At 43.6% G+C, this 20,414-nt stretch overlaps 2 protein-coding genes across 18 annotated transcripts in view; one reads left to right on the forward strand and one right to left on the reverse strand.

Annotated features, from left to right (window-relative positions):
• P2RX7 (purinergic receptor P2X 7) overlaps positions 1–19,756 on the forward strand; it is a 38,155-nt gene extending 18,399 nt beyond the window's left edge. For all 4 annotated transcript variants that reach the window (XM_019733948.2, XM_074321754.1, XM_074321755.1 and 1 more), the window contains 8 exons: positions 2,690–2,770; positions 3,400–3,529; positions 6,562–6,713; positions 11,434–11,524; positions 13,235–13,300; positions 13,401–13,550; positions 15,282–15,383; positions 16,951–19,756. In XM_019733948.2, coding sequence (XP_019589507.2) covers positions 2,690–2,770; positions 3,400–3,529; positions 6,562–6,713; positions 11,434–11,524; positions 13,235–13,300; positions 13,401–13,550; positions 15,282–15,383; positions 16,951–17,448 — 1,270 coding nt within the window. In that variant the 3' untranslated portion in view covers positions 17,449–19,756. The remainder of the gene's footprint in view (positions 1–2,689; positions 2,771–3,399; positions 3,530–6,561; positions 6,714–11,433; positions 11,525–13,234; positions 13,301–13,400; positions 13,551–15,281; positions 15,384–16,950) is intronic.
• IFT81 (intraflagellar transport 81) overlaps positions 1–20,414 on the reverse strand; it is a 148,338-nt gene that overhangs the window by 109,255 nt on the left and 18,669 nt on the right. The window lies entirely within an intron of this gene.

Consider the following 20,414-nt stretch of genomic DNA (forward strand, 5'->3'; position numbering starts at 1 on the left):
TAAGAATCAAATGAGATGACACTTGTATAGTGGTTGCAACGTGAGCCCCGTGCCTGGCATATAGTAAGTGCTCACACACACACACACACACACACACACACACACACACACAATCTGCCCCTAGAAGTTTGGTGGTTCTAGACTAGCACTGTCCAATGGAACTTTCCGCAATAATGGAAGTGTCCTGTGCCTATACCGTCTAACATGGCAGCCACCAGCTACACGTGGCTATTGAGCACTTGAAATGTGGCTACTACAACTGAGTAACTGTATCTTAAATGAAACCCAACGAAATTTAACTTAAATTTAATTAGCCACACTTGCCTAGGGGGTGTTGGACTATCCTGGACAGCACAGCTCTAGGCAAAATGTGACTCAGCGACCCCATCAGCATCTGTGGGGCAAAGGGAAGACTTTCCTCAAACTGACTTTTTAGAAGATTCAGGCAAAGGTTCTCAATGTCAGGGTGGGAAGCACCAGGCAGCATTAGCCTGTTTGACCCTTAATCAGTTCATGGAACCACCCAGGTTCATTTCTAGGTCAAGGAAGTTTGTCACAGAAGGAATTGCTCAGGGACAGTAGCCTACACTCAAGGAGTCCCTAGTTCAAGGCAAGGGGCCTCTTTATTGTCAGTGGTTTTCAGTCCTGGCTCTGCCACCAACTCATTCATCAGATAAATACTGTGTATCTCCAATGTGCTGGTCTCTGGACTGCAGTTGTACATGACCCTGGGCGAGCAACTTCCTGAACGTCAGTTTCCTCATCTATTATATGAAGGTATCACCAGAATCATTCATGTAATCATTCATTCATTCATTCAACACATCCACTACCATGTAGTAGGTGTCAGGTGTTTATTTCATGTGTAACTATACACAACAGGCTGTGCTAAATTTTATGTAAAATACCAAAAAAACCAGATATGGATCAGGTGCCAGGGCTCTTGCAATCTAATAGAAGAGATAAAATATATGCACAGAGAGCTGTAATTCAAGACAGAAGACTATACTCGAAAGTGTCATGAGAGAGGAATAAAGCGCTTTGACCCTTACACTTTCGGGGTCCTGTAGTCCTCTGATTCTTAGAGTGCTGTGTAGGAAGCATGAGCTTTAGAATGCTCTAAAGGCAAATAATCTGGCACATAGCAGGCATTTGTCATAAATAAGATTTTCTTTTATGCAAGTGACAGATATATAACCTAAAATGGCTTCAGGAACAAAGGAATGTTACTTTTTGGCTTGTGTTTTTGACTCCTTTAAATGAGGAGTCCAGAAATATAGCTTCAGGCAACGCTTGATCCAGGCTTCAAGTGATGTCATTAAGATTCTCTCTCTCTTCCTCCCCCCACCCCCAGTTATTTTTCCATTCATTTTGGCTGTCCTCACACTGTGGTCTGGGGAACTCCAGGTTTACACTGTCCTTAGTACTAACAGTCCAAATGAAAATTAATTTTTCTTTCCCACTAGTTCCTATAAAAGCACAGGAATGTTCTTATTGGCCTAAGTCATGTGACAATCTGTGACCCAATCACTATGGCCAAGGGGATTGGATTACACTGTTTGGCCACCTCTGGGTCACTTGCCCACACCAGCAGCTGTAGGGATGAGCAGGAGATGGACTCATCCCCACCCAACCCTCTAGTCTGAGAGACCCAGCTTCGCCAAAGGGAGAAAAGTGAGGGGCTACTGACAGAAGGGGTATGGATGCTGAACAGGCAAAAATTACACTGTTCTCTATAATTATGTCCCAAATAGAGCCAAAGTTGGGCTCTGGAAGTCCTGGAATGAAAAGCAGGTCGTTCTTGGTGCCTCCCCCACTCCAAATTCCCTCCACCTTTTTTTGGTGCTACTCCCAACATATTCGGCCACCTATTCAGTCAACAGGGTACAGGCTGTACATTTTTATCCACAGCCAGTTCTCTCCATCTTTAACAGATTGTTAAAAACCTTGACTGTACCACTATATCCACAATGCCCAGCCCCATGCCTCATACAATAAGTATTTGCTGGATGGATGGATGGATGGATGGATGGATGGTGGGTAGACCTTCCTGCAGTCTAGAATTTGGGCTCAACTGACTCATGCAGAATTTTATGATACTCAGAGCCTCTAGAGAATGACTGATAGAGTCAAACGGCCTGAGTGGCCCCATGCTAAAGGATGAGCATGTCAAGATAAGAAACCTATCATCCCAGCCTTGCAGGAACGCCAAGCCTACTGGGAAAGATACAAGCTGGGGTATGCTGGAGCTGGCTTGTACTGGCTCTGAGTCGATTATGCTCATCCCTTCCCAGCTCCAAGTTCAATGATGTCCCATTGGTAGCTTGAAATCAGACACAGCGGGAGTATTTATACCACAATAATCAGTAAATGCTACATATGAGGGCTTTTTTTCTTCCCCCTGGAGAGCTGGTTGGTAAACGTTTACCAGCACACCACTGCACTTACCTACACATATAATTACATCAGAGTATGAGAAGTGTCACAGTAAATGCCATCAGGTCTCAAGAAGGGAGAAATTCTTCCTGGAGAAGCTGGAGGATTTTAGAAGGTTTTGCCCACTACCTTGCATTTCTCTTCACTCCTCACAGTGACCCAAGCAAGAAACCAGAAGCTTCTGGTCCCCCTGGGCCGCCGACTCCCTTGGTCCCTATGGTCACTGACTCCGGTTTGCATGTATCTCTCTCAGGCCTGCCCTCTTGACCAGTGCTGAAAACTTCACTGTGCTCATCAAGAATAATATTGACTTTCCTGGCCACAACTACACCACGTAAGTGAATGTCTGGCCATGTTAGATATCTACTGCTGTGTAACCAATTACTCCAAAAGTTAGAAGCTTAAAACCACAAACACGTATCATCTCAGTTTCTGTGGATCAGGACTCTGGGAATGACTCCACTGAATGGTTCTGGCTCACGGCCTCTCAAGTTGCAGTTAAGCTGTCAACAAGGCTGGAGTCACCTCCAGGTTTGACTGGGGCTAGAGAATCCTCTTCCAGCCACTCACGTGGCTGTTGGCAGGACGGCTCAGTTCCTCACCACGTGGACCTCTCCCTAGGGCTGCTTCAGTGTCTTTGGGACATGGCAGCTGGCTTCCCCCAGCGCAAAGGATCCAAGAAAGACAGAGCAAGTGAGCAACACTGTAACCAAGATAGAAGCAGTAGTCTCTTATAACCTAACCTTGGAAGTTAAGACACCATCACTTCTGCCATATGCTATGGGCCACACAGACCCACCCTGGTACGAGATGGGAAGGGACTACACAAGGGGTGACTATCGGGAGGTGGAGGTCACTGGGGGGCCCTCATGGAGCCCAGTTACCACACGGGCTCAATCCTACGAGAAATGGATCCCAGTTTTCAATAGAGATGTTTGTTTGTTTGCTTTCCATTATGTGCAGGAGAAACGTCTTGCCAGATTTCAACACTTCTTGCATCTTTCACAAGATTCAGGATCCACTGTGTCCCATTTTCCGGCTGGGAGATATCTTCCGAGAAACAGGAGATAATTTTTCAGAAATGGCAATTCAGGTTGGTGGTGCCTTTGTACCATGAGGCGTGGGTGTTGGGTTGGAAGATGTCAAATGGCCAAGAGGCTGGGCCACTGGGTCTTAATACGATGGTTCCCTTTATTGAGCATTCAGTAAATCCACGCACAGTGCCAAGGACTTTCAGTACATTACCTCATCTATGTGTGACATACAACCTTATGAGTGACATACATGGTGTATTAATTTCCTAGGGCTGCTGTAAAAAATTACCACAAACTTGGTGGCTTAAAACACACCCACTTTTTTTTTTTTTTTTTAATACTTCTGCAGTCAGAAGTTCAAAATCACTTTCACGGGGCGAAATCAAGTTGTCAGCAGGGCCACTGCTTCCACCAAAGGCTCTAGGGGAGAATTTCCTTGCCTTCTCCACTTTCTAGAGCTGCATTCCTTGCCTTTCTTGGCTCATAGCCCCCTTTTTCCAGCTTCATAGCCAGCAGCATAGCATCTTGTTTCAGTGGTCACAGTGATTTCTCATGCTGTGTCACATCTCCCTCTGCCTCCATTTATATAAGAGGCAGCATTTAGGGCCCATCCAGATAATCCAGGACAAGCTTCCCATCTCAAGATCCTTAATTTAATTGCAGCGGCAACGTCTCTTTTGCCATATAAGGTAACATATTTGGAGGTTCCGGGGATCAGGACCTCAGGTTAGGAATGTCTTTGGAGGCTATTGTGTAGACTCCCAAGCTTGGATTAGTCAGGATTCTTCTAGTTGCCGTTTATAGAAATCCAACTCAAATGATGTTCGCAAAAAATTAAAAAGTAATTTTTGGGGGCAAATAACAGAAACCAAACTCAACTGGCTTAAGCCAAAAAAATGGAACCATATTTGTGTAAAAAGGCCATGGGGAACAGACCTGCTAAGAGACCCAAGGCATCTTCCTACCTCGGGAATTTTCTCTTGCTGTTCCCTCTGCCGAGAACACTCTTGACCCAGACATAGCATTAGCTGTGTCCCTCACGTACTTCCAATATTTGCTCAGATATAAGCTCAGTGAAGCTTTCCCTTACTACTATATTTAAAATTACAATTAATAATTTAATTAAAATGAGGTGGAATTAAATTTTATTTACTCAGTCATACTAGCTACATTTCAAGTGCCCAATAGCTATATGTGACCAGCAGCTGCTGTTTTATACAGCATGAATATAGAGTATTTCCATCATCATCAAAAATTCTACTGAATAATGCTTGTCTAGACTTCCATTCTTAATAGCCAGTGGTTCCAGCCAATAGAGGACCTCTTTTCTTATGGTTCTGGCAAAATGTCTCAGGGAGGGCTCTTATTGGTCTACCTTGGGCCACATCCCTATCCCTGAACCAATCACCAGGCACAGAGGGACACACTTTCCTGACTGGGCCTGGGTCATGTGCCCGCTCCTGGAGCTGGGAGAGAGGGCAGCCCCAGTCAAAACACTGAGAGTTGGAGGGGTGTTTCTCAAAGGAAAGTCCAGGTCCTCTTAGCAGAAGAAGGAGAATTAGCTGCTGAGTGACAAAAACATTAGATATTCACTATAGTATGTAGCGTGCTTGGCTTAGTGTGTGATAATAAGTGACAGTTGTGATTCTTCTGTATTATTTCCCCTTTCTCCAAGTCAGAGCCTGCCTGTTACTCCTCTGTATCCCCAGCATCCAGCATACTGTCTGGAAATGCCGGATTTCATGATTCAAAGACATTTTTTCACATCTTAAGAGTTCTGAAATCAGGAAATGCCTTCAGTTGATGGAGTCTCAGTTTAATCGGCAGTATTTTCTTCTTAGAGGAACATAAAATAAATTCTATGTCTGACAAGCAATGGTGGCATAGATTAAATGAAATATGATAGTCAGGGCTCAAAATGTTTGTAGAATATAAAAAAGTACAAGTACAGGTAAGGGATTAAGAGATTCCTTAGAATTTCAGGGGGGGAACGGTGGAGGACAGGGGTGGCTGAGGAAAGAGGTAAGCTGGGTCTTTCTCAGAAGATAAAGGGGATTTAGCTAGAGGAGAGGAGAGAAACATTTCATTGGGAGAAAAGGGTGAGGGCCAAGATTTAAAAGTTCAAAATGTCTCCAGCAATTCCACTCCTATGTATATACCCAAGAGAAACGACAACATATGTCCACACAAAAACTTGGACATAAATGTTCACAGCAGCATTATTCACAATAGCCAAAAGGTGGAAACAACCCAGATGTCTATCAAAGGATGAATGGATACACAAAATGCAGCACATCCGTACAAAGGAATAGTCTTCCACCACAAAAAGGACACATGCTATAATGTGGATGAACTTTAAGTGAAAGAAGCCAGACACAACAGATCACATATTATTCGACATCTTTCATATGAAAGTTCAGAATAAGGAACTCTGGAGAGAGAGAGAGGAGACTAGTGGTCCCTTAGGCCCAGGAGAGGAGATACAGGGATGATGACTAAAGGTTCTTTCGGAGGAAATGAAAACGTCAACATTGTGATGACAGTGGCACATACATGTGGACATACTAAAAAGTGCTGAATTGTACACTTTAAATGGCTGAACTGTATGTCAATGAAGACGTATTTTAAAAAGAAATGCAAGTATGACATGTGTTCAGGGAAAAGTGTACACAGTTTGGAATAAGAGCTTTCTCTTAGGGGCGTGTTGGCAGATAAAGCAGAAGAGACATGTGATGGAGCTCCCTGAATTCCAGTCTAACAAGTTTCAACTTAACCTTTAATAGGGGAGCTGTTAAAGGTGTTTGATTATGGGAGTGGTTTGTTGAAAGTTACATTGTAGGAAAACAGATCTAATTTTTTCCTACAATTTGATGACGGGAGGAGCAGGGAGCTGTTTGCAGCTGCCACAGTGATAGTAATACCTGCGTGTGTCAGACAGGGCTGCGCTCATGGCTCTGAGACCTTTAAGGGGCATCTTTCCTTGAAAAAGAAAACCTTCCCTTCAGTGATCACCGCTATGCAGGGAGAGGTCCGGTGGCTTCATGCCACATCCCAGCAGGACTCAGAGATTGCCTCTTGTTGTCTTCCCCAGGGAGGAATCATGGGCATTGAGATCCACTGGGACTGCAACCTGGACAGTTGGTTCCATCACTGCCGTCCAAAATACAGTTTCCGTCGCCTTGACGACAGGACAGCCAATGATTCCTCGTACATGAGTCCAAGGAGTCCTAGCTACAACTTCAGGTAACAGTGCTCCAGGTCAGAAAGGCCGCCCTTGGCGCCCCAGGGACCCAGGCCTGGCTGAATTGCATCATCTCCAACAGTCAGTAAGACCAGATTTGGTTCCCAAGGCAACAAGATAAGTGAAAAGGACTTCCTCTCAGAGCTAGGTGGTGATTGAATTTTTGTATGAATCTTTTTTCTTTTTAATTCTTAAAGGGATGCACACTCTTAGGAAAACACAACAAAACTTTGGAAACAGAAAAAAGAACAGAAAAGAGGACAAAAATCACCTACAATTCCTCTACCCCGAGATAATCGATAACCCTCTGATGAATTTTCCTTCGTGTAACCAATTCTTTCGTGAGGTTTATATGAGATCATATCACAGTTGATTTGATATCCCTATGGCTATATTTCTCACTTGTCGGATTTATATTTGTTTCTTTCTCAAAGCCATCTATTCTTGTTTCAGTGAAGCCCATTCTTACCTCATGGATCCTACCGTGTTTCCCCAAAAATAAGACCTAGCCAGACCATCAGCTCTAATGTGTCTTTTGGAGCAAAAATTAATATAACACCCAGTCTTATTTTACTATAAGACCGGGTCTATAATATAATTAATATAATAATATAATGTAATATAATACAAAATACCGGGTCTTATATTAATTTTTGCTCCAAAAGACGCATTAGAGCTGATTGTTGGCTAGGTCTTATTTTCGGGGAAACAGGGTATTCGTCTGGTCCTTTCCACTGTATAACCCCTTTCACACTGACCTGTCACCCACAGTAACATGGAAGGAATTTCTGCTCGTGGGGCTTTGGCATCTGTGTTGGTGGGCTGCCGCTGGAATAATCTTGTGTAAAGCTGTGTGTGCCGTGGGGCATGGAGGCATTCCTCTGGGGAGATTATATCATTTTGTAGTTCCCTGCTGGAACTGTCTGGTATCTAGCCATTATGACCAGGTTTTAGTTTAATCTGTGGGCACTGGATGTCTTCGTCTGCTACAAGTCTCCCACCCCTGTTCTCTTGCTATGTAGGGCTTCCGTAGCCTCAGCTCCCTTCCCTGAAAGTGTGTTAAAACTCTAGCTCCTCAGATACAGACCTGGCCCCAGCATGCCTAGGGGTCACAGGGCTTCAGTCTCCACTCACCACTTATCTCTAGCACCTAGAAAATGCCTTGCTGTTTTGAGGTCAGTGATATATTGATATGATTTTTAAATATTTTATCTTGCACTTCTTCGTGTATGGGGCGAGGGGAGGTGGTCTCCCTGTACTAGCTCAGGCTGCCATCTTGCTCTGAAGTCCTTTTGGTAAGAACATCTTAAGGACTCCTGACACCCTGGGCCACGCTGCTTCTTCACTGCAGCCTGGTCTCACTTTCAAGGTGCTTTGCAGTGTATCGTGTGTGCTTCTGGCTTCTGGACTTCAACCCTATGAGTTCACTAGAATCCTGGTTCATTTTCACTCTTAAGCTGGCTGGTGCTTGGTTTGGTGCTGATTTATTCTTGTTTTGACCCTCTGCACCATTCACTCCTCTGATCCTGACCTGACTTTTGCCCATAAAAATCTCGACTTCCTACTTTTCTTGAAAAATTAAACTATTTGGAAAAAAAGAAATTAAACCATTTGACAACTCTGGGTTTATAACTTATACAGCAGCACTCAGCCAGAGCTATTAGTGGTTCCCTTTAGAAGGGGCATGTTTTTTTATTTGCCACTGTCCCCACCATTCCTTATTGCCTGATACCTGGCCTGCATGACCTATTTCTGTTATGTGCCGGGCCTCTGTAGGAATTTGAATTTGAGAGCCTTGACCTAAGGCTAGCTGAGATCAAGACACAAGAGGCTTTTTTTTTTTTGGGGGGGGGGGAAATTAGCCTCCTCTAGGTCACCATAGTTTCATCCAGGGCTTTGAAACCAGCTCCTAGTTTATGGAATGTTTTGATCCCCTGCTGCTCTACTGAGTAGGCTTATGGCCATTAGCAAGAAGAAAGGATGGGATCAGTGGTCCCCTGACTGCCCTCGCAGGCTGCTTTTTTGTTTTTTTATTTTTTTTCAGCAATCAGCAGAAGCACGCATGGCAATGTACCAACCAGATGTTAGCAAATGTCCTTCAAGTCAGTGAGTCAAGCCCAAGAACATTAGCTCCCGGAGAGATCTGAGCTTTCTGAAGAACTGAAATTGTTATGATGTTAAGTTTTTTAGAACAAAATGTTGAGCATTTGTTGTGTAGAATAAGCACCAGAAGAAACCTTTGGCCAAAAATAAACTGTCCAGATCTGATGGGTAAAACTGGCCAAGTTATTTTCAAATAGCCACACAAAAGAAATGGCAATTGCCTGTGGTATGAGATATATGAGAAAAATATAACTTTCTAAAACATAGGAATTTAAAGAAGTTGATCATATTACAGAATTTGTCCTTTACCAAAAGATGTCCTTGGCAAAAGGTCCTTATTAGGTGAACATGCGATTCAGCTTAGTGACAGCATGTGTAGGTGGGGCAGACCCACACAGAGTGCCTGGTACACTTCTCTGGTTCAGAATGGGTATGTGATTGTATTAGTTTCCTGTGCCTACTGTGACAAATTACCACATACTTGGTTTAAACAACAGAAATGTATTCTCTCACAGTTCTGGAGGCCAGAAGTCCAAAGTCAAGGTGTTGGCAGGAACACACTCTCTTTGAAGTCTCTAGGGAAGGATCTTTCCTGCCTCTTCCAGGTCTTGGTGGCTCTAGGTGTTCTTTAACTTGTGGCTGCATCACTCCAATCTCTGCCTCTGTCTTTAAATGGCCTTCTCTTTTGTGTTTGTTTCAACTCTCCCTCTCCTTTATCTTGCAAGGACCCCAGTCATTGGGTTTAGGGCTCACTCTAAATTCAGGATGATCTCATCTTAAGATCCTTAATGACATCTGATTCTAAAATTACAAATTTATCTATTTCCAAATAAGGTCACGCTAACAGGTAGAGGGGTTAAGGTACTTGGGTGTATTTTTTTGGAGGGGGCTATTCAACCCATTCATTACAGTGTACAAAAAGCATGCCTGCTCACGACCTACTCTTTCTCAGAATGTGGCCCACTTAACACCTGCACCAGAGCCACCTGGTACCTTTCCTGGAAATACAGATTCCTAGAAACACCTCAGACCCTCTGAAACCACCCTTTGAGAGCAATGCCCAGGGACCTGAATTTGAACACACTTCCCAAGTGATTCTTGCCCTCAGTTTGAGAACCACTGTACCAAGACCTTGAAGGCAGAAATTCAACATTATCTCATAATATTAACCTTCCCAGTCAAACCATCTTGCATAAAACGATAATACACCCCCCGGGCATGGAGTGGCCCATGCTTGCTCCGTGTATTAAAAAACAAGTCACTCAATAGAGCAGTAGAAGAAGGAACTGTCATGAAATGAGAACAATCAGATGTAAAGATATTGAAACCCCTCTGGCCGGAAACCCGCGCCTGAAAATATCTAACCCATCTCAACGTCAGATTTTGAGAGTTTAAAAAAAAAAAAAAAAAAAAGAGTTTCAGATGTTCCATACTGTATTGTGGCAGAGCATCTGTCTCCTGTTGTTTTTTTCTCCCTTCACCTGTAAATAGACTGTGAATTAATAACTCGGAAAGAAAATATATATACCCTTACCTAAAAACAACCACCAAGAGATGGTAAGAAGGATAGACAGATTTAAGAGTTTCTTGAGGCATGTGGTTTAAGCTTCCTTAATTACTTACAAAAAAGAAAACACACCACTTTTTCTGACTGCAGCACTGGTGAAAGATGTGTATTTGGGGTGACTGTGATTTGTGGCCCAGTCTTCACTTATAAAGGTGACTGAGTGACAACAGAGAGGTGAATGCCTTTGAAATAAGAATTTTATTCCACTCCCAAAGAGGACAGGCACGCCAGCACACACAGGGCCACAGAGGGAAGCACCCAGTTTGGACAGGAGGGGAAAGCAAGGCCCAGAGCCTTGTGGGAAAGGCAAGGCAGGGCAGGGGAAACAGCTTAGGATTGGCTAGTTTGAATCATGTGGGAAGGCTCTGGGCTATAGGCCTGATCTCTAGTTGTCTGATACCTGGTCCTGGGTGATTCATTCACTGAGTCTGTGAGAGTTACATCAAAGAGGTGGTTGGGGATATGGTCCGAGGGTCTGTAACGTGATTTTCATGCACTCGCAAAAGCTGGATTACAGGGGACATGTAAACAACTTTAGTTGTTAGTTCGGCCCTGTGATTATGGCTGCCAAGTAGATAAATACAGAATCTAAGAAAATAGAGTTAGAAGAGATTGCTGAGGGGCACCTGTCCCCGATCCAGCGATTACTATCTAAGATTCACACCCCGCCCCCCCCAACACTTGGTTCTAGAAAACCTATTTTTCCCTCTTAAGGAATAAATCCGATTGCTTGAAGTTTTTCAATTTCTCTGCTTTTTGTTAATCCTGTGTTGGTTAAAAAGTGGTCCTTTTAATCTTCAACAATAAGCAATTTTTCATTACTCTGTGATGGCAAAAGTGGAGGCGGTGATGTGGGCAACTGGCGCTTCGGTTCCAGGTGGTCACAGAGAGGAAGCCCTAGGTTTGGATTGTGTTCTTCCCTCCGCCAACCACCGCAGAGCCAGAGGATGGATAAAGAAGACTAGATTAGCTATGGTTTTGATTTTTCTTTTCCTAAAATACCAGCATTTTCAGACAGATCTTTATAAATATGGATCTTTTTCCTCCAACAGATATGCCAAGTACTATAAGGAAAACAATGTTGAAAAGAGGACTCTGATAAAAGTCTTTGGGATCCGTTTCGACATCCTGGTTTTTGGCTGCGTAAGTCTCTGCTAACAGCCGTTGGCACCTCCATTCCTACGACCATGTCCTAATTTTTGTTGTCGTGCCTCAAGGGGTGAATGCTGGGGTGATAGACATTAGCTGGTATTGTGCATCTCACCTGTGGGATAAGAGACGGGGAAGAGGTGTCCTTGAGGTTCTGTCCATGAACAAGTCATCTGATGAACACAAGAGTGAGAGTGGGAGGAAAAAAATCTAATAGTCAAATTTAAAAGTATTCCGACGCTTAAAAAAAAGAAAGAAATCCTTCTGTAAAATACAGTAGTAAGTAACGGAATCCAACTCATATTGCCTTAGGAAAAAAAAGGGTTTTGTTTGTTTGTTTGTTTGTTCAGTTCGCATAACTGACAAACCCAGGGGCAATTTCAGGCTTCCAACATGGCTGGATCCAGATGCTCGAACGACGCGTTGTCAGGAATCTGCCTCCCTTCATCTCTTACATCTGTTCTCGTCTGCGTTGGCCTATCCTCAGCAGTCCACCTCTACCTGGTGGTGTCAGGCAGCTCCTTGTATCTTACCAACCTCAACTAATCACTGTGATCAGGGTCATGTCATACTTTAAATGGCTGGTCTTAGACCAACCCTGAATCGGCCCCTTCCCCAAAAACTACAAGATCCAAGTGTTAGTACACACAGACCCAAGGAAAGATCCAGGAACTGAAAATCTACCTCTGTAAGCAGAGGGAAGGAAAAGACCGAAGAAAGAGGCAGGCCACTCCAGTCTGGTAATTAACAGAGTTTATTAAGGGAACTTACTACTTCCAAAGTGCATCCTGGGTGGCTGCAAAACAAAATGGATCCCTGCGTCACTTAACAGGCACCAAAGAATTACACAGGGCAAAAGGGGGACAGTCACAGGTACTAGTGCATGAATGCTACCAGGTATGGGAAATTACATACTTAACCAGGTCAGGACAACGGCCTGTTCCAGGAACCAGCAGGTAGCAGGAGGCAGGGAGGGGTGCTGATTTTTGTCAGCATGAACATCGATTACCATCAGACAGTCTGTAACTGGGGGTTGTGGTAAGCAATATCCGTTCTGGCCCGGGTCCAGCTCTCGAGTCAGACAGCGGTCACATCATGGAACAGTCTTTCCTGCACACTGAATACGGGCACAGATAGTTCTCCAAAGGAAAACTGGGGTGCTGTCTCCGGAAGAAGGAAGGAGGACATGGTGGGCATGGAAAAATCAAGATGCCCCCAACACCTTGTCGGACAGCGTATTATTTATGTAACATGGTGAGAAGCATCACAAGAATCAACGAGCTTTAGCTGAGAGGGTAGAAAGACCATTGAGAATAAAAACCACAAGGACGCCTAAGAGAAAAGTTTGTGCAGACATTCCTTCCCTCTGCTTCCAAAGTAATCTCAAACCACTTTCAGGGACAGCTTGCCTGAAACTAGGTGTATGGAAAAACAACCTTCAGTGGTTCTCCTCTCAATGTGTGGGTTCCAGTGCTTCTCTATTTAAAACAATCATGGTTTCAAGCACATCTGGGAAGGCAGAAACAGGACGATGAGAAGCACATTTTCAGTCTCTGCAGTTTCTGTTGCCGTGAACACCTTGGAGGCACTTATCAAAGTCACAGCACCAGACTCCCCCCTTTGTTGAAACTAACAATTACACGTTGGAGCAAAAGCACATGGCTGTGAATTTCAGCCGAGTAACCTTTCCCTCTCTGTTCTCAGGGAGGAAAATTTGACGTTATCCAGCTCATCCTGAACATCGGCTCAACCCTCTCCTACTTTGGTTTGGTAAGGCGTTCTCTTTCTCATGCTTTATGAAAAGGATTTGGCAAAAAAAAAAAAAAAAAAAAAGTTTCACTGACACGGCACTTGTCGGGGTTCTTCCCAGGCCACTGTGTTCATCGACTTCCTCATCAACACGTACTCGAGTAAGTGCTGCCGATCCCACGTGTATCCCTATTGCAAGTGCTGTGCGTGCTGCGCCGTCAATGAGTACTACTACAGGAAGAAATGTGAATCCATCGTGGAACCGAAGCCGGTAAGGCGCCCTGTGTCTGTCAGACACCCAATACCTGGGCAGTCCGTTAGATCACTGAGAAATGGGCACCAACAGGCCAGAAGCACAGGTGTGACCTCATGGCGGACACGTCTCTGGACTCTACCCTGATCCACCATCTCGCAGATGAATCCTGTGGTCTTAGAGAAGAAGGGGAACAAAAATGGAGAGGCAACATGTAGGGAGAACAAATTTTTACGTTCTAGGACTTGTCAGTTTTGTCAGATTTACTCAATTGGGACAGTCAAAAAAATAGCATAATGACTTAGGAGAACAATTTGGCAGTATCTAATAACAAATGGGACATACGTACAGCCTGGCATTACCACTTCTCCATACCTGCCCTAGAGCAACGCTCACACGAGTACCCAAGTAGTACACGTGCACAAGACGTCCACTACAGCACTGTTAGTAACTGAAGAAAGAGCATCCACCCAAATGGTGACGGTACATGAAACTATGATAAATCTATAGCAAGAAATGGCAGGCACCAGGTTAAAAGAATGAGGTAGATAATAATGGGAAACATTTATATAGCACTTTGAAGTGTTTTATCTATATTAACTCACTAAATCTTCACAACAACCCTATAGATAGGTGCTACTATTATGTCTTTCTATAGTTGAGGAAATTGAGGCACAGGAGGGTTGAACGATTTGTCCAAAGTCATACAGCTAGTAAGTGGTGGAGCTGGAATCCCAACTGAGGCAGGCTGGTTTCAGAATCCATGTTCATAACCACTATGATACAGGTACTGGCACAAGCAAATATCCAAGACAGTTTCTTGGGGGTGGGGGGAAGCAAACTATAGAAGAACATATGTGGTACAATATATAGGTTAAAAAATAACTACACATGTAAATTAATTCTATGTGTTTTCTACATGTATATTACATATGTGCATATATACACAAACACATACATATACATTCTATATATTTTCTACATGTATTATACACACATGCAGGGGGTGGGTAACATGTATGTATACAAAAAGGCATTGGACACATACAAAAAAGCGGTAACAATGATTCCTTCTGGAATGAAGTCTAACATGGGGGACTAGTCAAAGAGAATTTTAGCTCATCTGTATTGTTCTGATTGCTCAATTTGGACTTAACTAAGCAGGTTCTCTACACTTGACTTCCCCCCATCAACGAGAAATCTCTGGACCTTAAAAACAACAGAGGGTTTCTTTGTCTTTCCCTGAGCCACGAACATCACTGTTCTTTCCCAGCAGCTGAATGCACCATTCATTGTCCATTGTACGTGTATACACAATTTGGAATAAAAGTTCATCTTTGCAAGTAAAAATCACCACTATTTCATGGCCCAGGATAGGATGAAATTTAATGAAAATATAAATAATATAAGTAGCAATGTATAATTTTCTAGAGATATTCAATCTAGAGAAGCTGACACTGAGGGAACACAACAAAAAAATTTTCAATAGTCTTGGGGAACCTATAAACATTAGGCATTAGGCTGAGGATACTCTGAGTCTACAAATTAAGGTGCATGGGGTTCCGTTTCTGATTTTCCTTTAAACTCAGAAATCTTACATTCTTGGTTAGCAAGACATTTGGGTTAACTTGTTTAACAGTTTGTCATTTGGTAAATGGGAATAATACTTGCCTTTAGATATGTTCAGGGAGACAATTCTTGATAATTCTATGCAAAAATAGGTAACCGTTTAAACCTTCTTTTCCCTAGACATTAAAATATGTGTCCTTTGTGGATGAACTCCACATTAGGAGGGTGGATCAGCAGCTACTTGGGAGAAGCCTGCAAGATGTCAAGGGCGAAAAAGTCCCAGTAAGTTAAAACATATAGTTGTGTGTGTGTGTGTGTGTGTGTGTGTGTGTGTGTGTAAGAAAACTTACTACTAAATATAAATACATCTAGAAATTTGTACAAATCACACTTGATGAATTTTAACAAAGTAAACACATGGAACCAGCAAACCAGCACCCAGGTTAAAAAAGTGGGTATTATTACTAGCAGAGGTCTCTTTCATGCTTCTACCCAATCCCGGCTCTCCCTTAAAAGTCATCATTATCCTGTATCCAAAGGTTAATTTGATATCTTCTAGAATTTTAAAAAATGTATTTATTTTTCACTTACAGTTGACATCCGCTATTATATTAGTTTCAGGTGTACGGCACAGTGGTTACCTCTTCTAGAATTTTATAAAATTTGAATCCTATAGTATATACTCAGTACATATATTCTGTTGCGTGTCTGCTTTCTTTCACTCAACATTATTTTTGGAAGAGTCATTCATGGCATTGCATATAGCAACAGTTCATTCTCGTATAATTTTTATTTTACAAACATCCAGTTTATTTATCCCTTCTATTGTTGATGGACATTTGGATAGTTTTCAGTTTGGGGCTCATGCCAGTGATGGTAAACATATGTCACCTAAAAGTGGAACTGCTGAGTCACGAGGCAGGCATACGTTTGGCTTTAGCAGATACGACCAAACCGTTCTCTAAGCGGCTGTTCTAATTCGCACTCTCCCCAGCAGTTCTGGTGGGTGGACATCTTCACTAACGGATTCATTTTCTACAGCTGCCATAATAAATTACCACAAAGTAATTTATTAAAACAACTTAAAACAATAGAAATTTACTGTCTCGCAGTTCTGGAGCTAAAAGTCTGAAACCAAGGTGTGCTGCTGCGAACATTCATGTACAAGAACTACTGAGTTGTAATGTACTTGACTCAGACTTTATCTGGTGAATGAAGGTATATGTCACAAAGAATAGACATTTATAAACGATGGCAATTATGGCAACTTCTCTTGGAGCGTAACAAATGGATTCGTGAGAAGAGGGAGCCTGGTGGGAAAGGAGAGAGTGGAGTGAAGTCAACAACTATTTACTGTCTCCCATGTGCTGGGTACTGCCTGTCCTAGGCATTGGGGATGTGACAAGAAATAAAGTAGACAGGGCCCACGCTTTCATGCAGAGGGAGAATAACCAAGGAAACAGATAGTACCGAGTACTATAAAGAACGTGAAATCTGATGATGCAGTAAGAGGACCTGGGAGGACAGGGACTACCTAGATTGGGGGGTCAGGGCACGAAGGTCTCTTTGAAGAGATGACATATGCATTGAGGCCTGGCTATTCTGAATTTCACTTTCTAAATATGAACAGTGGAGATAAGGACACATTCTCATATCTCACGAAGTTCTTCAAAGGCTTAAATAAGACAATGCTTGGAAAAGACTTACAGTCCTGATACATGTTTAATAAATGATAGCTACTCGTATTGATGTAATATTAAATGTAATTTTATAAATTAATAATAAAATGAAAGAACCAGAACCCCAGGGGCTGTCCCTGCTGATGGTTATGGAAACTTGACTTTTTCAGAGACCCTTGATGGACTTTACAGATTTGTCCAGGCTGCCGCTGTCTCTCCAAGACCCAACCCCCATTCCGGGACAACCAGAGCAAATCCAGCTGCTTAGTGCAGAGGCGACCACGAGACCCGGCAATAGCCCGGGCTGGTGCCAGTGTGGAAACTGCCTCCCGTCCCAACTGCCCGAGAGGCGCCGAAGCCTGGAGGAGCTGTGCTGTCGGAAAAAACCGGGCGCTTGCATCACTACCTCAGAGCCGTTTGGGAAGCTCATCCTGTCCAGACGTGCCCTGCAGTTCCTCCTGCTGTACCAGGAGCCCCTGCTGGTGCTGGACGTGGAGTCCACCAACAGCCGGCTGCGGCACTGCGCCTACAGGTGCTACACCACCTGGCGCTTCGGCTCCCAGGACCTGGCTGACTTCGGGATCCTGCCCAGCTGCTGCCGCTGGAGGATCCGGAGAGAGTTTCCCAAGAGTGACGGCCAGTACAGTGGCTTCAAGAGTCCTTACTGATGGCACAGGGCTGAGCCATCATTTTGACACCTTTGCTTGCACCTTGAGCTTTACCTGCAAAGATCTGTGGCCAGATTTTCAGACAAAAGGAAATGTGCTTTCCCCTGCTATAGCTCTGTATGTGTCAGAGCACAGAGACCTGGGTAAACACATACACACACACCAGAATCCCTCAGCATGGAACAAGAGTCTGTTTCGATTCTGTCCCCAGGGAGTTGTGTGACCCCAGGCCTTGAGCCTCTGTACCTCAGGCACCTCCTTATCCAATCTACTATCTCACAGAGATACTGGGAAGAAAAACTGAGACAGGATACATGAACTTTCTTATTAATGCATGAAGAGCTACATGAATACAAAGCAGCTCATTATGAGGTCAGACTGGGATAACGGCCAACTATGAAGAAACCCTTTGGGTCCTGGTTGGAGAATGCGGAGAATCAAAAGTCACCACAAGTTCTTTGGCACTTGTCCCTCAGGACCTGAGGGTTATGTCTCCTCCCCTTGTGTTGGGCAGCTCTGACTGCTTATCCAATAGTGGAAGTGACTCTGTGGCAGCTTCAAGGTCTCGGTCTTAAGAGGCTGGGAGCTTCCACTCCCTGTCTCTTGACATTCTTGCCGTGAAGGAAGCCAGCCACAGGTGAAAGTCGGACTGTCCTGAGACCACCCTGCTGTGAGGAAGCCCAAGCAGCCACGTGGAGAGGAGAGATGCCACACCAGTCCCCAGCTGTCACACCATCCAAGCCCAGTCACTAGATGTGGGAGAGAAGAAGCCTTCAGATGATGCCAGAGCCTGCTAACATCTGACTGCAACTTCACGAGACACCTCAAGTGAGAGCTGCCCAGTGAACCCACAGAACAAAATTGTTTTAAGCCACTAAGTTCTGGGTTGTTTGTTACACAGCAACAGATAACTGAGACAAGAGAGCAAGCCTGACTCATGGGGCCACACACTCAGCCCATACCTTCCCTGGTTCTAAGGTTCTTAGGGAGCGTGGAGCACCCCTGGAGCCCCTCAGGAGCCTAGGTTTCTATTGGGCAGTCTAGGAGGGCTGCAGACCAAATCAGGTACCGCACCAGCCCAGCCCTGGAATCCCATCAAATCTAACTGCGGAGCTACCCAATACATGCCAATCACATCACATTTCTATTGACTGGAAGTAACCACTGCTGTTCAAACTGGAAAAGCCCGCCTTTATGCCTTTAACATCCTCTACTTTGCAGCCAATTAGAGTGGATACAGTCCAGATGCTACTTAAAAAGCAAGCCACACCCAAACCCTTACCATTTCTATACGTCAACCGCTAAGAATATGAAAATGTCGCAGGTTTTAGGATCCTCCTCCAGGATTTCCTTTTCATGGTTTTGGAACTAGAATGGATTATTTCTAAACAACTGTTTTAAATAAGAAATACAGGCCATTATTCAACACTGTGACTGATGAAGGATCTGTTTTTCACACATACTCTTAAGATTTACCATTTTGATACTTTTTAAAAACCAGCAGCTTTGCACTGTATTAATGTAAACTAAGATGAACAAAACCCATCTTTTTATGACCCAGGATTTTATCTGGCTTTCAACTCAGGAATCAAGTTAATTGGGCCAGACTGAACTTTCATTTTTACTACCTTTCCGAGATATTTTTGAAAAGTGGATTATATATGACTCCTTCAGAATTGAAATGCTTACACCTAGAATTCTAGGTAATGACTACAGATTTCCATTCTGATGACCTCTGAGCCTTTAAACCTTTATTTTTTGGTGCCTTATTACTCGCATGTTTCTATCACCTTGTGGAGGCCCCAGATGGAGTCAGAATTTGCAATGACAAGAAATCACTGGGTCCACCCACTGCTTTCCCTCGCCCTCACCACAGATGTTTTAGGTGAGAAAATGATGTGTTACGCCAATGTGTGTAAAATGTCTGCCACTTCCTACAATAACAACATGCATCATATTTGTATTCTTATTTTTAGTCTGCTGCATAAAATGATGCCAGGGCCAAAGGCATGCCCAAGAGAATCACATTTTGTAGGATCTGTTATCCTATACTTAAATCTATTCTTCTTTTATGGTCACTGCACAGTACTCACTGCTTCATCTGTGTATCAGAGACCGGCTTTCTTGTAACACTGACTGATTTCAAGCAGAACTGCTAATGGACTCGCATTTCTCTTTTTAGAAGGAACCATTTTTTGAAAACACTTCTTAATTCTAGCTTGGCAATGTAGGTGTCTTTTTTCCCCCCCAATGTAGATGTCTTAACTTGACTGTTTTGATAATAAAAAGAATGCATAATTCATGATTATTGAAGTGTTCCTTTTATTTCCTTTTCTCAGAAGATCCCCAAATCACAGCTCATTCACTGACATTCATTCCATTGAGGCGCTGTGACATAACAAGATATATATTTGGTCTCTGCCTCCGTTTCCTGACACAGAGCTCCTAATCCCTTGGGACTTCCTGAATGACAAGAGTGTCTTGTGCTCTAATGAGGTGACTCCTGGTGGGCTCCTGGATATCTTCAGGATGGGGACTGGTCACCAGAAAGACCAAGTTATGGTTAGGATCGTGGGACTTTCAGGCCCATCCCCTCATCCTCCAGGGTGAGGAGGGCTGGAAATTGAGTTAGTAATTGATTGTGTCTATGTGATGAAGCCCCCATAACAATGCCTACACTATGAGGTTCAGAGAACTTCTGGGTTGATGACCACACCACATGTTGGGAGGTGGTGCACCCCAATTTCACAGATACAGAAGCTTGCGGTCAGGACCCTTCCGGACCTTGCCTTATGTAACTCTTCACACAATTGCTCATCAGTACCTTTTATTATATCCTTTAAAATAAACCAGTAAATGTAAGTAAGGGTTTCCCTGAGGTCTAAGAGCTGTTAGAGCAAACAACTGAACCTCGGGAGGCGGTTATGGGAACGCCCAATTTGTAGCCAATTGGTCAGAATACAGGT

The sequence above is a fragment of the Rhinolophus sinicus genome, linkage group LG16 (assembly GCF_036562045.2).
Source record: "Rhinolophus sinicus isolate RSC01 linkage group LG16, ASM3656204v1, whole genome shotgun sequence".
Taxonomy (NCBI): Eukaryota; Metazoa; Chordata; class Mammalia; order Chiroptera; family Rhinolophidae; genus Rhinolophus; species Rhinolophus sinicus.